This window comes from Miniopterus schreibersii (genome assembly GCF_964146895.1).
Source record: "Miniopterus schreibersii genome assembly, chromosome: 17".
Classification (NCBI taxonomy): Eukaryota; Metazoa; Chordata; class Mammalia; order Chiroptera; family Miniopteridae; genus Miniopterus; species Miniopterus schreibersii.
The window spans coordinates 1,129,620-1,144,729 of record NC_138117.1 but is presented as its reverse complement, the minus strand read 5'-3'; the positions used below and the strand labels follow the sequence as shown (position 1 = coordinate 1,144,729).

At 53.6% G+C, this 15,110-nt stretch overlaps 1 protein-coding gene across 1 annotated transcript; it reads left to right on the top strand.

Annotated features, from left to right (window-relative positions):
* Positions 1-86: 86 nt before the first annotated feature.
* Positions 87-14,627, top strand: LOC308547268 (carbonic anhydrase 13). Its single transcript, XM_081117332.1, has 7 exons — positions 87-478; positions 2,472-2,669; positions 4,457-4,575; positions 7,156-7,251; positions 8,998-9,060; positions 9,804-9,959; positions 13,419-14,627. Exons 1-7 carry the CDS (start codon positions 442-444, stop codon positions 13,536-13,538), a joined length of 789 nt encoding a protein of 262 aa, XP_080973458.1. The 5' UTR covers positions 87-441; the 3' UTR covers positions 13,539-14,627.
* The last annotated feature ends 483 nt before the right edge of the window (positions 14,628-15,110 follow it).

Below are 15,110 nucleotides of genomic sequence, written 5' to 3'. Positions count from 1 at the left end.
ACCGCGCCCCTCTCCTGACTCGGGGGCACTTGGGGCCGCGGCCCCGGCGCAGCGCGGGGAGGACGCCCCGGAAAGTGGGCGGAACCAGGGCGCGCCCTCGGCCGGTGGGGCTCGGTCACTCCCGGGCTCCGCCGCTGCGCCGGGCTCGCTGGCACCGCCACCAGCCCCCCGTCGGCCCGGCTCCCCCGCCGCGCCCCCGCCCCCGCCGCTGACTCACGGTCGCGGGACGGCCCGCGGGCAGCGCCGCTGTCTCCGGGAACTCGCGCGCCAGGCGGGAAGCCCCAGCCCGCGCCTTCCTCCCTCGCCGGCGCCCCAGCACCCGCCGTCTCCTGCGCTCCGAGCCGGGACCCGCTCCCCTGGCTTGGGCTCGTCCCGCGCGCCCCTGAGGCCGGCTCCAGCGCGCGCCCGGGGCCCCTGCTGTCCCCCTCACCCCTGCGGACCATGTCGCGGCTCAGCTGGGGGTACGCGGAGCACAACGGTGAGAGCCCGGGGGCCGGGGGGGCCGGGGGTGGGGGCGGGGGCGCCCCCCTGAGCGCGCACAGGAGCCTGGACACCTGCGGCCCTGCCCTGCGGCCGTCGGGGCCACGTGCGGGAGCCGCCCTTGGGGTGTCAGCACTGGGGTGACAGTGGGCCAGGTTCCCCCAGACCCCAGATTTCACGTCCGGCGAGCACTGCCTCCAGAGGGCGGGAGGCGGGGGGGGGGCACTTCCCCTGTGAGCTGGAGGCCGCCTGAGGACACAGGACTGACTCAGGGCAGCTGCCCCGTGAGCTCCTCACGCACTGCGGGGAAAGAAGGCACGGAAAGTGCCAGACCCTATGGTTAGGAAACTCCAGTCACTGACCTGCAGCCCTGAAATCTCGGGGGGCCTTGTGGGGGAGCCCAGGGACCGTGGGTGTCTCGGCCACTGTGACACCCCCGGTGCCCCTGCCCGGCTGGGACACCTGCCGGCTTCTTTCTGGAAGGTGAAGGCGCAGTTCTGGCTCCTTCCCAGCCTCACCCTCTCCTTCCTGCACCTGCAGAGCCCGAGGGCCAGCACTGGTCACTGACATTAAGACACAGGCGCAAAACGCAGTGACTGACGGAGCCGCAGGAACAAGACGCTTCCTTGTCTCCTGAACAATCCAAAGCAAACCATTTTCTCTCTCTCTCTTTTTTTTTTTTTTTTTACATGAAGAGGCAGGGACATGAACCTAGCCTAGTGGTTAATATTTAATATTAAATATTTCAAAATGGTCTGGTTATACAGCCCTGGGAACAGGAGAGCAAGTCATTAGGGGGAGAAAGAAACTGCTTCCCGGCTGGAAAGGCGTGGGCCACGTTGCGACACACGCTCCTCTCTGAAGCCCAGCGCCCTTCAGGTTAAGTCCGACCTGGTGGGGGCCAAGTGGAGGACTTTTTCACATAAAAATAAAAACTAGACGGCATCCAGGGAGAGTCCTGGAGGGCGGAGCGGGAGGACTTCGTAAGTAGGAGATGCAGTGCTGTTTCTGTGATAAGCCGTAAGCAAGGACTTTCCTTCTTTCTTTTTACAGTGTAAAATGCTTATATTTTGAATTAGCCAGCTGGACTCAGTGTAGCTGATCCCAATTTTGCTGGCGATGTTCACGCGTCATAGTCGGGAGCCGGCCGAACGTGCTTCTTCTGTCCACCAGGCCCGACCAGGTGTGACTTCGGCCACGTCAGTGTCATAGTTTCTTCTCAGCCTGTTTGGCTTTTTTGAGCAGAGGATCAGGGTGACCGTTGTCCCCAGCTTTGGAATTCAAATGTAGCGTTGGCAGATCACCCCAGAAGGACCCCCCGAAGTGCAGAGAGAGAGAAATAAATTGCTGCCGGGCTCCCGGCAGACCACCCGCAGCACTGCCTCTCCCAGCCCGGGGCAGCCCCTGCCTGTAGATTTTCCCGTGTGGGAGTTTACAGACTACCTGCTGCACATCACAGGCCCTTGGGTGAGGCTGGGTGACGGCGAAGGTGCCAGCCAGGGACGGGACAAGGGGAAGGAGGCGTCCTTCAGAGCTGCACCCTTCCTGGGCTGCAGGCTAACCCGGCTCCTGTGATTCCTTCGGCCGTGAACTTGGTCACGGGACCGAGCGCCGGGGCCCCCACGGCTCGTTCTTGGAGCTGAGACTGAATCTCCTTGTGCTCAGTGATGAATTGTGCTGTTGTTTCTCGTTTGGCAGGATGGTGCCTTTGGAAAGTACCTTATAAAACGCACACGCTCTTCTGTCTACAAGGGTCTGTTTAATTCTGAAAAAGAGTGAAGGGAAACCAGGAAGTTTCCATCCCTCTAACGAGAGCAACTGGTCTTGTAAAAATGACCGCACGCAATTAGACGCCAGGGCCCTGAGGACGAGCCCTTGTCTGTCTAATTCCCGCTCTCCCTTCAACCCCAAGCACAGCACCTCATACCCCACGAGGACTGGTTGGGTGAAATCACTTCTGTGGTCCTTCTCTTTTGTCCTGTGTGTTTAAGGTCCTGTCCACTGGCCTGACCTCTTCCCCATCGCCGACGGGGACCAGCAGTCCCCCATTGAGATTAAGACCAAGGAAGCCAAGTTCGACTCTTCCCTCCGACCCCTTCACATCAAGTATGACGCGAGCTCAGCAAAAATCATCAGCAACAGTGGCCACTCCTTCAACGTTGACTTTGATGACACAGAGGACAAATCAGGTGGGCTTTTCTGGGGGCCGGGGGGTTGAGGGGCTAGGACGATTGGACGGTACTTTCTTTTCTCATTAAAAATTATCTTACCGCCATTATTTATTGTACACAGTAGGGTAACTGTCTTATTTTAGACTCTCTGGACGTCAGTGCAAAGTTCACCAATATATCTTGACTGTCTCTTCCCACCCCACCAGGAACCCCGCTCCCAGAGGGTGGTCTTCCCATTAGATACATGCTGGTCAAGGCCGCAGGTCGGATAACTCGGTGCAAACATTCAGATGTGGAGCCCGGCCCTGTAGAGTGCGAGGCAGGCGTTGCTGCTCCACTAGGCGGAGCTGTGCTAATCTGGGTTTAAACCTGGGTTCAGGGCAGGCTCTCCCGAGGTCAGCCCCGATTCTTGGACCTTTCCCCGACCACGTGTGCTTTTGGGTATCGCGGGCTTTCTCCTGAGCCTTCTCATCTGCGTGTTAGCTGTGAGACATGACTTCACGGCTTGGCTCGGGTCCTGTTGTGCAACAGATGAGGAAAGACGGGCAGCAGGGGTGTTGATTTCACTCGAAGGCCGTGGCATCCGTGCTGTTTGCCGTCACTTAGGGACGTCTGCCTTTCCAGTTCATTTATCTGTGAAGCATCTTGGAGACTGTTTAAAGCCAAATCAAACTTTTCCTTTTTTAAAATATGTTTTTACTGATTTTTTTTGGAAGAGAGGAAGGGAGAGGGAAAGAGAGAGAGAAAAAAACATCAATGATGAGAGTCATTGATCAGCTCCCTCCTGTATGCCCCATACGGGGGATCCAGCCTGAAACCCAGGTGTGTCCCCTGACCAGGAATCGAGCCCCTGACCTCCCGGTTCACGGGACAATGCTCAGCTAACGAGCCACACCGGCCGGGCCAAATCAAACATTTTCTTCATGCATTCATCAAATATCTATTCTGATCACCTCAGTGACAGTTCCCATGTAAGGTGATGGGTACAGCAGGGACCCAAGCGGAGTCTCTTCCCCATGAGCATTGTCCAAGGCAAGAACCAGTGATGCCACTCTGTCTGGGACAGAGGGACAGAGAGCTCGAATGGCTGCAGCCGGCTGTGAGAGGTTCTCTCCTCCCTTTGCAAGGTCACCGGCAGTAAAGCCAGCGTGAGCCCAGGTCTTCCGAGTGCTGGAGGCTCCCTGCCCACCTGCTGGGCCTCTGCACCTCAGGCCCCCTCCTCGGAGCCGGACGTCCTCCAGCCACAGGGCAACTCCTCACCTCGAGTGACTCCCTTCTGCTCTCTAACCGGAGTGTCTGCCGGGACTTCCCACGCGCTCCCTGCACATCTGCCTCGTGGACCCTCACCTTTTATTTTTATTTATTTATTTTTTAATTCTAACCTGAGGATATTTTTTCCATTGCTCTTCAGAGCATGTGGAAGGGGGAGAGAGAGAAACATCGATGTGAGAGAGACTCATCGATTGCTTGCCTCCAGCACCTGCCCCGACCTGGGCCAGGGATGGAGCCTGCAACGGAGGTTCGTGCCCTTGGCCGGGACCCAACCCGGGACCCTTCAGCCCAAGGGCCGACGCTCTAACCACTGAGCGAAACCAGCTGGGGCTGGACTCTCACCTTCTAAAATGTTTGTTTTTACTCCTCACACACCGGGAAGCTGGACTCCCGTCCGCGAACTCCACGGCACATCCATAAAACGTCCCTCGGAGGCCGCGGACATGCTGAGCGATTCAGGGAGGTGCCGTGGGTGGGGCATCACGCGGATACACATTTTTCTTGCTAACGATTTCAACTGTGTTGCTGTTTAGTTCTGCGAGGGGGTCCCCTCACCGGGAGATACCGGCTGCGGCAGTTTCACCTGCACTGGGGCTCCGCTGACGACCACGGCTCCGAGCACGTGGTGGACGGAGTGAGGTACGCGGCCGAGGTAAGCCACCGACGACGCAGGCTCGTGACTCAGAGCCGTCCTCTCGGGGGGTCAGGGACAGGGGTAAGGGACCACTTCCGTGACCTCTAAGAGGCCCCGAGCCTATTGGCTGCGTCAGCCTACGGCATTAACGACGTTGCTTTATTGTTGCAATACCGTTGGTGTGGGAATTTATCAGTGTAGAAGCTGCACGCGGCCCTGAGCCTTAGAGCAACTCAGAGTTAGGGTTACTGTGCCTGTTGAAAAAATGAACAAGCCAGAGCTCTGGCCTTTTTGACTCAGTTGGTTGAGTGTTGTCCTGTGCACTGAGGCCATCGATTGGATTCCCGGTCAGGGCACATGCCCGGGTTTCAGGCTTGATTCCCCAGTAGGGGGTGTGCAGGTGGCAGCCGATCAATGTTCCTCTCTCTCCCTCCCCCTCCCTCCCTCCCTCCCTCCCTCCCTCTCTCCCTCCCTCCCTCCCTCCCTCCCTCCCTCCCTCCCTCCCTCCCTCCCTCCCCCTTCCTGTCTCTCTAAAACCAATAAAAACATATTTTTTAAAACAGATGAAAGGAAAAAGCCATTTAGAGCTGTAACATACGAAAATTTAATTTGGGACTAAATCTAAGGACTCTTGACAGTACAGACAGACAGATGGGCTGGGAGTCAGACAAAGCTTTATCCTAAGAACTACTCATCTACGGTGATAGTCACTCCACGGGTGGAACTTATGTGAGCACAGTTTATGCCTAAAGTATATATATATAAGCATATCAAATATGTAGTTGGGCGTAAAACTGTGATTTCAACATGAATAGTGATTCTTGGCATCCTAAGTGTATTCCACGTATGAACAGTGCACAGCTTAAAAATACAGAAGTCGAATAATACTATTACTCAGAAATTGTTCTCCTGCGGGGAGCGCCCGTCACTTCCACTTTGCAGTGGCTACAGTGCCCCTCGTCCCTGGGCTCCCATCACCGGCTGTCACGTGAGTGGGGGGTGAGTTGGCTCCTTTCTTCATCAAGCACAAGTGCCAACAGGAGTGACCCAGCTCCCGGGAGGTGCAGCAGCCGGCGAAGCAAGGTGTGTGGGAGAGAGGGACTCGTGGAAGACAAACAGGACGGCTCCGGCTCCGGTTTCCCGTGGGGTTTCGGTTCTCACTCTGCCGCCAGTGGGAGGATATGCAGATTCCTCCCTCTCTGGTTCCACATCTGTTTTGTCATCGGCTGTGGCCCTGAACCTCAGGAGTCACTTCCCACGGTTCTGTGTCTGTGGCGTCATCTCTCACCACGTGCTGGTGCGTGGGCATCAGGCGTCTGAAACAACGCTCACGTCCTTCCCCCCCTCCCGGGGGAGCACGGTCGGCCCCCCGAGAGCTGAACCAAGCGTGTTTCCCCATCCGAGTCCCCGGGCTCCTTCCTCACACAGCTGGGATCACGGGGCCACCGTCTACGCTGCCTGGGGGGCGGGGTGCCCTGTCTCCCAGCTTTATAGTTCCCTGCTTACGGCCTCTCTTCTTTATCCAGAATCCCCCGTATTAATTGCTGTAAAGTTACACTGAGAGGACGGGATAAAAACACAGGTTTGGGTAGACTGACTCCTCTAACAGTCAGCTGGAGAGGTGATTGTCCCTGAAACCCCCCACGTCTCCTCCCTGGGGGCCAGAGGAGTCCCTCCAAGGAGGTCTGATCGGAAGCCAGTCCCTCTCACAGGTCCTTGGACACCACGGCCAGGTCGTGACCTTGGCCACGTCATCTGGGTGTGTCACATGCCTGTGGCTTCCCGTGGCTTCCATCCCAGTTGTCCGTCCTTAGCCGGGAATGAGACACCCCCAGGAGAGCTTCCTGCTCTACTGTGTGCTGTTCGGTAGTCTGTGCTCGTGTCCGTATGTGCGGGACACTGCGCTGTGTACCTGGCGGACACTGGGACACCTCCGGGTTTGGCAGCAGGCCAGTTGCATTCAGGCAGAGGTGGGAAGTGAGGAGGCCACTTTGTAGAGTCCCGGGTCCTCCGCCCCCCTCCCCTTCTTCCTCCGGTCCTCAGGACACCTCTCCTTTCCTTCCCCTGGCACCTCTGCTTCCAACACCCGAAGCCTCTGTGTCCCTATTAAAACGTGCTCCCCACGAAGGATCCGAACATAGCCCTGGATACAGGTGTGTGACTGCCGCTTAAAATAGCGCCTCCGAGGGCGAATCCGCACAGTCACGCCATCAAAGGTCTTCGGCTACACTGATGAGCATCTGACCAGCGTCCCAGGAACCACTGGCACTGTCCTCGCGGCCGGATCGCCCCTGGGTGCCCCCTGACTCCCCACCCGCCTCTCAGCCGGTGGGGATCTGACCTCAGGCCGCCCGATGCAGTCCCGGGAGTGGGAGACTCGGGAGCCCCAGGTCACCTGGGAACAGCGGCTGGAGATTGTCGGGGCTCCAGGGCTGGGGCAGGACGCGCCGGGGCCTTCGAGGCAGACGTGAACGCGTGTCAAACGTGATGCCTGTGAGCGCACAGCCCGGACGGACGGCTGCATACATGCTTCACGCGCGTTCCTGCTTTGAGGATGTTGAGAGAAACGAGGGCGTCTTGCTGTTCCCCCCTTTCCAGCTCCATGTCGTGCACTGGAACTCGGACAAGTACCCCAGCTTCGTGGAGGCGGCTCACGCGCCCGACGGACTAGCTGTCCTGGGAGTGTTTCTACAGGTGAGAACCCACTGGTTTCCTTTGAAATAACTACTCCGCCGTGCACAGCAGAGTTTTAGCCGCAGAACGGACATCCTACCATGTGTTGTTAGTAATCTTCGCCCGAGGGTATTTTCCCATTGATTTCTTTAGAGAGAGTGGGAGGGAGAAAGGGACCGGGAGGGGGGAACGTCTTGATTGGTTGCCTCCCATAGGTGCTCCGACCAGGACTGGGGATCGAACCTGCAACCCAGGTACCTGCCCTTGACCCGGAATCGAACCCACAGCCCTTCGGCGCCCGGGCCGACGCTCTAACCACTGAGCAATGCCGGCCAGGGCTCTGCCATCTTTCAATAGCAAACTTGCTCGAGGTTTAATGTTTTCCTTTTGAAACGAGTGTCAAAGTTCTGTATGTTTATGGTTCATCCAGGGCCCAGAGCTACCCCGGGAGCCTCGCCTTTCGACCCCTCCTGTTGTCCGCTGATCATTTTTATTAATTAGCGACAGCAGCAGCTAGCTCGGAAGGTGGCAAGGGAGCCCCTGAGAGGAAAGCCTGTGTCCTGGCTGCGTCGTGACCGGGCAGTTAGGGGAACAGGGCAGAGTCGGGGTGAACGTCCTGATTCCTGAAGCACTGGTCGGACCACAAGGGTTCGTTGTCCCAAATGCACTGACCATTTTTTGTTGTGTTTTTTGTGTCTTAGTCACAGGCGGTCAGACAGGTCCGGCGGTGGTGACACCTGTGGGTGGGTGGGGCCGCTCCACTCCCACTGGGACCACATTCCTTCCTGCAGGGTGTTCCTCTTGGTTACGACACCCACTCTAATGGGAAGGAGGGATCTGCTCAGGGTGGCACGTGGCCTTGATTCGGGACCTCCTGTCGTTTTAGGCTGAACGTGGGAGACGCTTTTCCTCTAACTTTTTTTTTAAATTCTCTCCCGAGGATATTGTTTTTCCCATTGCTTTTCATTGAGAGTGGAAGGGAGAGAGAAACATCGATGTGAGACAGACACATCGATGGGCTGCCTCCTGCAAGTGCCCCAACAAGGGCCGGGGACTGAGCCTGCAACCCAGGTACATGCCTTTGGCCGGAATCGAGCCCAGGACCCTTCGGTCTGCGGGCCGACGCTCTAACCATTGAGCCACACCAGCTAGGGCTTCCCTCTAATGTTTTGACGTCACAATAGTCCGGGTGGGTGGAGGGTCTGAACATCACACCTGGCTTCATGGTGCAGGTGTGATGGATGTTTCCCAAGCCAGGCTTCTCCCTAATTCACCTGCATCTGAAACAATCTTATGTCTGAAGTAGGGAGCTGTCGCCACAGGTGTAGGGGTCAACCTTACAGTTCAGCGGAGGAGCCTGAACAGTTTCTCCGTGTTCAGACTTCACGCAGGACAAGGCCCAGGACACTCACCGCTTGCTCTTGGCTGGCTTAGGTGTTTTGTGGTGGTTTTTTTATGTTTTTTTAAAATATATCTTTATTGAGTTCAGAGAGAGGAAGGGAGAGGGAGAGAGAGAGAAACATCAATGATGAGAGTCATTGACCGGCTGCCTCCTGCACGCCCCCGACTGGGGGTCGAGCCCACAACTCGGGCATGTGCCGGACCAGGAATCGAACTGCATCTCCTGGATCCTAGGTCGATGCTCAATTGCTGAGTCACGTCGGCCGGGCTGTTGTTGTTTTTTTAAAAGAATTAAGAAATCGTGACTGAAACTGAGTGGTTCAGACTGTTCTGCGACAGTAACCATGTGAAATGTCATGTTTTCAGATCGGAGAATTCAATCCCCAACTGCAAAAGATTACTGACATCCTGGACTCCATAAAAGAAAAGGTAAAATTAACTCCCGTTGACTGATGACTAACACAGCCCTTGTTTTCTGCTGAATTATCTTCTTTCACCACCGTGGCCCGAGCCAGAGCCTGCGCTGCCTCCTGAGCAGGTCGGCGCGTCCTTGACGGGCGGAGCAGCGGCGACCTGTCCCCACGAACTCCCTGGGTGTGTGAAGGAGCCTTAGTCACCTAGAATAATCGCAGAGCTCTGCTGATGCAAGATTAGTTTACGTTGTGGGAGTTCTACAGAACAAGCCTTTAGCTGCAACTCATTTTAAAGACCACTTATATGAACACAAATCTCATCCTTTCACATAAACCTAAGTGCCGTCCGACTTCCTCTGAAGCGTTTAGATGAGGCAGATACTCTCTATAAAATACAAAAGGCGGCCGGCCTGTGTCTCGGTGGTGGAGCATCATTCCGTGAACCAAGAGGTCGCAGGTTCGGTGCCTGGTCAGGGCACCGGCCGGGTTGGGGGCTCCATCCCCAGTCGGGGGCGCACACGCAGCCGATCGATGTCGTTTCTCTCTCATCGATGTTTCTATCTCTTTCTCTCTCTCCTTTCCTCTCTCTCTAAAAACCAATAAAAACATATAAAAAATAAAATGAAATACAAAAGGCAGGGGCTACCTAATTCCGTGAATGGGTGAATTCCAGTGAAATCCTATCTCATTGGATGCTCGTCTTGGGGGGCCTGGGAAGCTTTCCCGTTGTAATCTGTGGCTTTCCCTTTCCTGCTCCAGGGCAAACAAACTCGGTTCACGAACTTTGACCCCTTGTCTCTGCTTCCTGCATCCTGGGATTACTGGACGTACCCTGGGTCACTCACGGTCCCACCTCTTCTCGAGAGCGTCACGTGGATCATCCTAAAGCAGCCCATCAGTGTCAGCTCTCAGCAGGTAGGCGGCCCTGCGGGTGATTCGATTCCCTAGGAAACCGGGCTGAGTTTTTACCCCCCGACTTCTGCTGCGCTGTGAAGCCTGCGTCCCCTCATTCATCAGCGATGTGGTTGGGCCAGACGGGATTTCTGCCCTTTCCTATTCGACCTCGATTCGGTGGTCTCTTCCCCACCCCTTAGAGACGCCGCCTGCGGACACGCAGTGCGAGGGGGGTGCCCCTTGGAAGGCGCCGCTGTTTGCTTCTGTTTCCTTCTGTTTGAGACGTAAAGGGCCTGGGGTTCACGCAGAAAGTGAGGACAGAGGCTGCTCTTAGGAGGCGGTGTTGCCCTTCCAGCCTCAGTCCCCAGACCTGCCCCCGTCCAGTTTCACATTCAGGAAGGGACAGTGGACACGGACGGTGCTCCTGCCGAGTTTAAGAAGGAACCCGTGTGACCCGTGGCTCCCGGTGACAGAGCTCCCCTGGGGCGCCTGAGGGGCTGTGAGCGTCTACTCGGAGGCTCTTCTATGAAGACGCTTCCTCCCCACTTTCTGATAAGTCTGCAGGCTCGGAGCCTTTGCCCAGACGCTCTGCTCGGCTGGGAAACGGCGACTGACTGTGCTGGGTGGACGCCGGTGCCCTGGGAGGCTGTGCCTAGTGGGATTTTTTTCCTTTTCGAATTACGTGCTGCAAAACCTTAGCAAGAACGTAGTCAAATAATTTTTGCAGCTAATAAAGCACTTCTGTTCCGGGCTGGCCACCTGCCCAGCCGTTTGTTTTTTCCCCCAATCAAAGACTAGAGCTGGTTGACCTCTACCAAGGTCGTGTCAGGGACATTTCCCTTGGCTGCGAGGAACACGGGCCACTTCTGTTGACCTTGTCTTAGGATGAAGGACACATAATACCTGGGGCATAATCATTAAAAGCTTTATAAAGGTCTGCATAGGAATCCAGAGCTTGACTGACATGAAAATTGCTGTGAATTTTTTCCATTAGAAATAAGGTGAGTTGTGTCATCAGAATAATGACCTGCCCCGGAGTTGGCAGCCTTACCGGTGGATTTCATTTCCTCCTCTCGGGGCGCCGAAGCGTTTGCCTTCACAATTCGTGGTTATATTTGAATAGTTAGAGAAACAGGAAGAGTTAACATGACTTCACAATAAGGAGCCGTGTGTTTGCCCATATGGAAGGGTATCTGTATTCCTTAAAGCCACTTGGAAGGTAACTTTTTAAAAAATCCACCTGTGATTTGGAAGAGAGTACATAGAAATATATGGCGCTTCCTTAAAGTGCATAAAGTTAACCCAATCAAGACAACTTTCTACAAATGTTGGGATTATGACTGCCTTGCTGTGAACTCACCACTGTATCTTATTTGAGACTCAGTTGATTAATATTAATTATTAATGTGGCTTTTTGTATGGTAGAGGTTATAAAGTAATAGCGGAGTCCCAGAGTGTTAGCGAGACTGGGAATTCACTTCGAAGCGTTTGATTAAATCTACAATAGTGGAAACACTTTCCGACATTTTTATTCAAAACCAGATTGAAGTGATTATCTGAGTAATAATCCAAATTATTATAAAGAAATGTGATAGTGGTTTTCAGACTTAAGAATGAAGCAAAAGATATTTTACAAGTCCAGTCCCAGTCTTAACCATGAGAAAAACGTCAGACAGAGCCCAGTTACGGGACATCCTGCAAAACAGCTGATCAGTGCTCCTCAAAACTGTCCATGTCACCAAAAAAACAAGGGAAGCCTGAGAAATTGTCATAATCAGGAAACGCTCGAGGAGACGGGACTGGTAAGTATTATGCTGTTTCCTGGTGGGATCCTGGAGCAGAGAAACATTAGGTAAAAACAAAGGAACTCCAGGCCTGGCTGCTGTGGCCCAGCGGCCGGGCGTCATCGGGCCACCAAGAGGTTGTCGGTCCCACACCGGGTTGGGGCACAGGCCCGGGTTGCAGGCTCGGTCCCCAGCAGGGGGCGTGCAGCAGGCAGCCGATCGATGTTTCGCTCTCACACCGACGTTTCTCTCTCTCTCCCTCCCTCTCCCCCTCTCTCCAAAAATCAATAAAATATTTTTTAAAAAATCAATAGAGGAAATCTGAGTGAAGGGTAGACTTCCGCTCAGGATGACACGAATAGTCGTTCATTCGTTGTGAAAATGTACCGACCAATGTCAGGTGGCAATAAGAGGAAACCGAATGTGGGGCACACGAGAGCCCTTTGTACTATCTTTGCAGTAATCCCGTAAATCTAAAACTGTTTTAAAATAAAAAGTTTATTTAAAAATCCCCAAGACAAAAGGGTTGGTAAGAGTATTCATACAGCAAGGTGAAAATGCCCTTTGTGTACCCACCGACGTCACAGTCACTTTCCGGAAGATGGTATTTCATCTGCACGATGACAGCTCTTTATTTTTGAAGCTGCTGGGAAACGTTTTTATTTATTTTTCAACCCCACCATAAATCCTCTTCGTAGTAAGTCGGTGCCAGCTTTTTCCCACTGCTCTTTCTTGCCAAGGCGCTGTCTGACCTGAAGGGCAGATCAGAGGGTTTTCATTTGCTTTTTCTTGACTCACGTCCATGTTTCTCCTGAGTCACGGACGGAAATGCTTGATTTAACCGCCAGGCCAGGGAACAGACACTCTGTTTTCTGATACTCGGGATAACAGATCCATCATTTTCGTTGGCCGGCTGACCTGTCTCGCGGCGTCTCTCCGGGTCATCCTGAGCTATGCACACTGGCTCACTCGTCTGCGGAGACCCAGTGTGCAGGACACTTGCCTTTCATTCTGGGCTCCTTCTGGAAAATTCTCCCTTTTCCTTTGTTGTGATATTGTTTGCATACAACAACATTCCTGAATATCAGTGTGCAGTTGGTGGCTTTTTAATGTCTTTATTGACTTTTTTTTAGAGAGAGGAAGGGAGAGGGAGAGAGAGATCGAAACATCTGTGAGAGAGTCATCCATCCGCTGCCTCCCGCAGGCCCCCTGCTGGGGATCGGGCCCGAAACCCAGGCCTGTGCCCCGACTGGGAATCGAACCGGCGACCTCCTGGTTCATGAGTGGATGCTCGGCCCCGGAGCCACGCCGGCCCGGCTGCAGGCGATGGCTTTGGTTACTGTGTATTACCTTTATCGATACACGTTCAAGTTCATTTGCTCTTTCGTCTGTCACGTCAATGTGACTGTTAAGTCTGTCCAGAGAGCTTTTTGCTTTAGAAATTATATGTTTAGTTCTAAAATTTCTACTTGGCTCTCTTTTTTTATTTGTTTCTCTGCTGAGACTTCCCATCCCTCTGCTGAGAGTTCCCATGCATTGAAAACGACGCTTCGTTTCATTTCACGTAGCCAACTTAACATCCGTGTATGTTCTGAATTTGGTTCATCGCGGGCCTGACTATTGATATTTCTTTCCTTGAGAGAGTGTTCCATTTTCTGGATTGCACGTTGATTCTGGGTCTCCCTTCCCTCCACAGCTGGCCGCCTTTCGTACCCTCCTGTGCACCTCAGAGGGCGAGCCGGCCGCCTTCCTGCTGAGCAATCACCGTCCCCCGCAGCCTCTGAAGGGCCGACAGGTGAGGGCCTCGTTCCACTGACAGCCCTGGCCTGTGGACCACCCCACATGTGTCTGCAGAGAGAAACGAGACCAAACAGGACACAGAACTCCTACCTGTGGTTCTCCCCTGGAGTTCTCGCCTGCGGGGACCACATCCTGTCAGCCCAGCAGCACCAAGGACCCCCAATCCTTGCAATCAAATGGACTCAACTCCTGGCCTCAGACTTGCACTCCCGGGTCTCCGAGCAGTAAACACCATGTCCTGCGTGTTAAAACCCATGAGGTGCGTCCACTTCCACCTCCGGGAAAACGTGGCCGGCATTGCAAACCTCAGCACGTGATAAACATTGTCCCTTGCTGTGGAGACTGAACCCATCAGGTCTCTCCAGGATGTTGAGTGAAAAACTTAAATTCATTTCCAGAACAGCAGAACTGGGATACCATATTTTTCTAAACCAGTGATTCTGCCTAACATCTTGATATCTCTCCAGTTCATAAAGAGTTGGGCACGTTTCCAATTTTATTTTATTTAAAAAATTTTTTTGTTGTTATTAATTCGCTGTTATTTTTAACAAATTTTAGCGGCTAGGCCATATGTGGGAAAAAACACTAGTAATTTTGCTGAAAAATATTACGTATCTACAACTATAGTCTACATATTTAAATCCGAATCACCTCTCCTAAACAAGTTTCCGCCAATGGTTAGCACGTGATCACACGCATCCTGCGCAGCAATTGTGGCTTGACTTTCTGCACCACTTTTAAAGTGCAGGCCGATGTGGTGACTTGGGCTAAGCTACGCCTCTGCCCAGGCATTTGTTTACTCCCAGTGAAGTATCCTAGTCCGAGAAGGGAGTGTGTTTCACACTCGGAGAGGGTCAGTTGCTGTACCTGGGGGGCGTGTAGGGTGGGGACCCTAATTACTGGCTCCTTTGTAACTGGTGGTTTCTGCTCCAGTACTGGGTTGGTTCCATGCTACAAACTGGACTTTCATGGACCAAAAATGTTTCCACAAGACCGACTTCCTTGAGGATTGTCTCCTAATTTATTTCTCTCTCTCAGAGGCAAAAGGTCTGAGTGTGGGTTGAGTGGTCATCATCTGAGAATAGTAAAGAGTTACAAACACCAGCAGAGGTCTCTCTCATTTCCCACAACACGTATTGGAGGTACGCTTGTTAGGCATTTTGTATTTTAATTTAGATTGGATTCAACCAGAGTAAAAAAAATGAGACAAACTGTGAACTGTATCAGGGACCTGTATATGCAAGACGCAGAAGGAGGTTACATTCTTACACCTCTGAAGGTATTGCAGCCTGTAAGAGGAGTTAGTGTCGCAATGCAGATACATAGATGTTCACGGATTATTTATTTTCAGTGGTATCAGTATCTGGGAGGGCCCCGGAAGTTTTTGTGCAGTGTTGACAGGTGTAAGTGTCACACCAGGTAACTGATTCGCTGGAGGACCCTCACTCACAGTTCAGTGGAGGCCACGTTTCCAGACGCCGGTGGCAGCTTAGCTATGGACCCCTTAGCACTACCAGGGTGAAGCTCAGGCAAGGACCAGTAGGAAGAGGGTGTCCTCACAGTAAATGGTCAGCGTCTTAAAGGGAGA

Excerpts from the sequence above, each read along its gene's own strand:
- LOC308547268 (XM_081117332.1), top strand. The coding sequence starts at position 442 with ATGTCGCGGCTCAGCTGGGGGTACGCGGAGCACAACG. Across the intron at positions 4,576-7,155 it reads GAGTGAGGTACGCGGCCGAG|CTCCATGTCGTGCACTGGAA; the intron begins GTAAGCCACCGA and ends CCCCCTTTCCAG. Across the intron at positions 7,252-8,997 it reads TCCTGGGAGTGTTTCTACAG|ATCGGAGAATTCAATCCCCA; the intron begins GTGAGAACCCAC and ends TCATGTTTTCAG.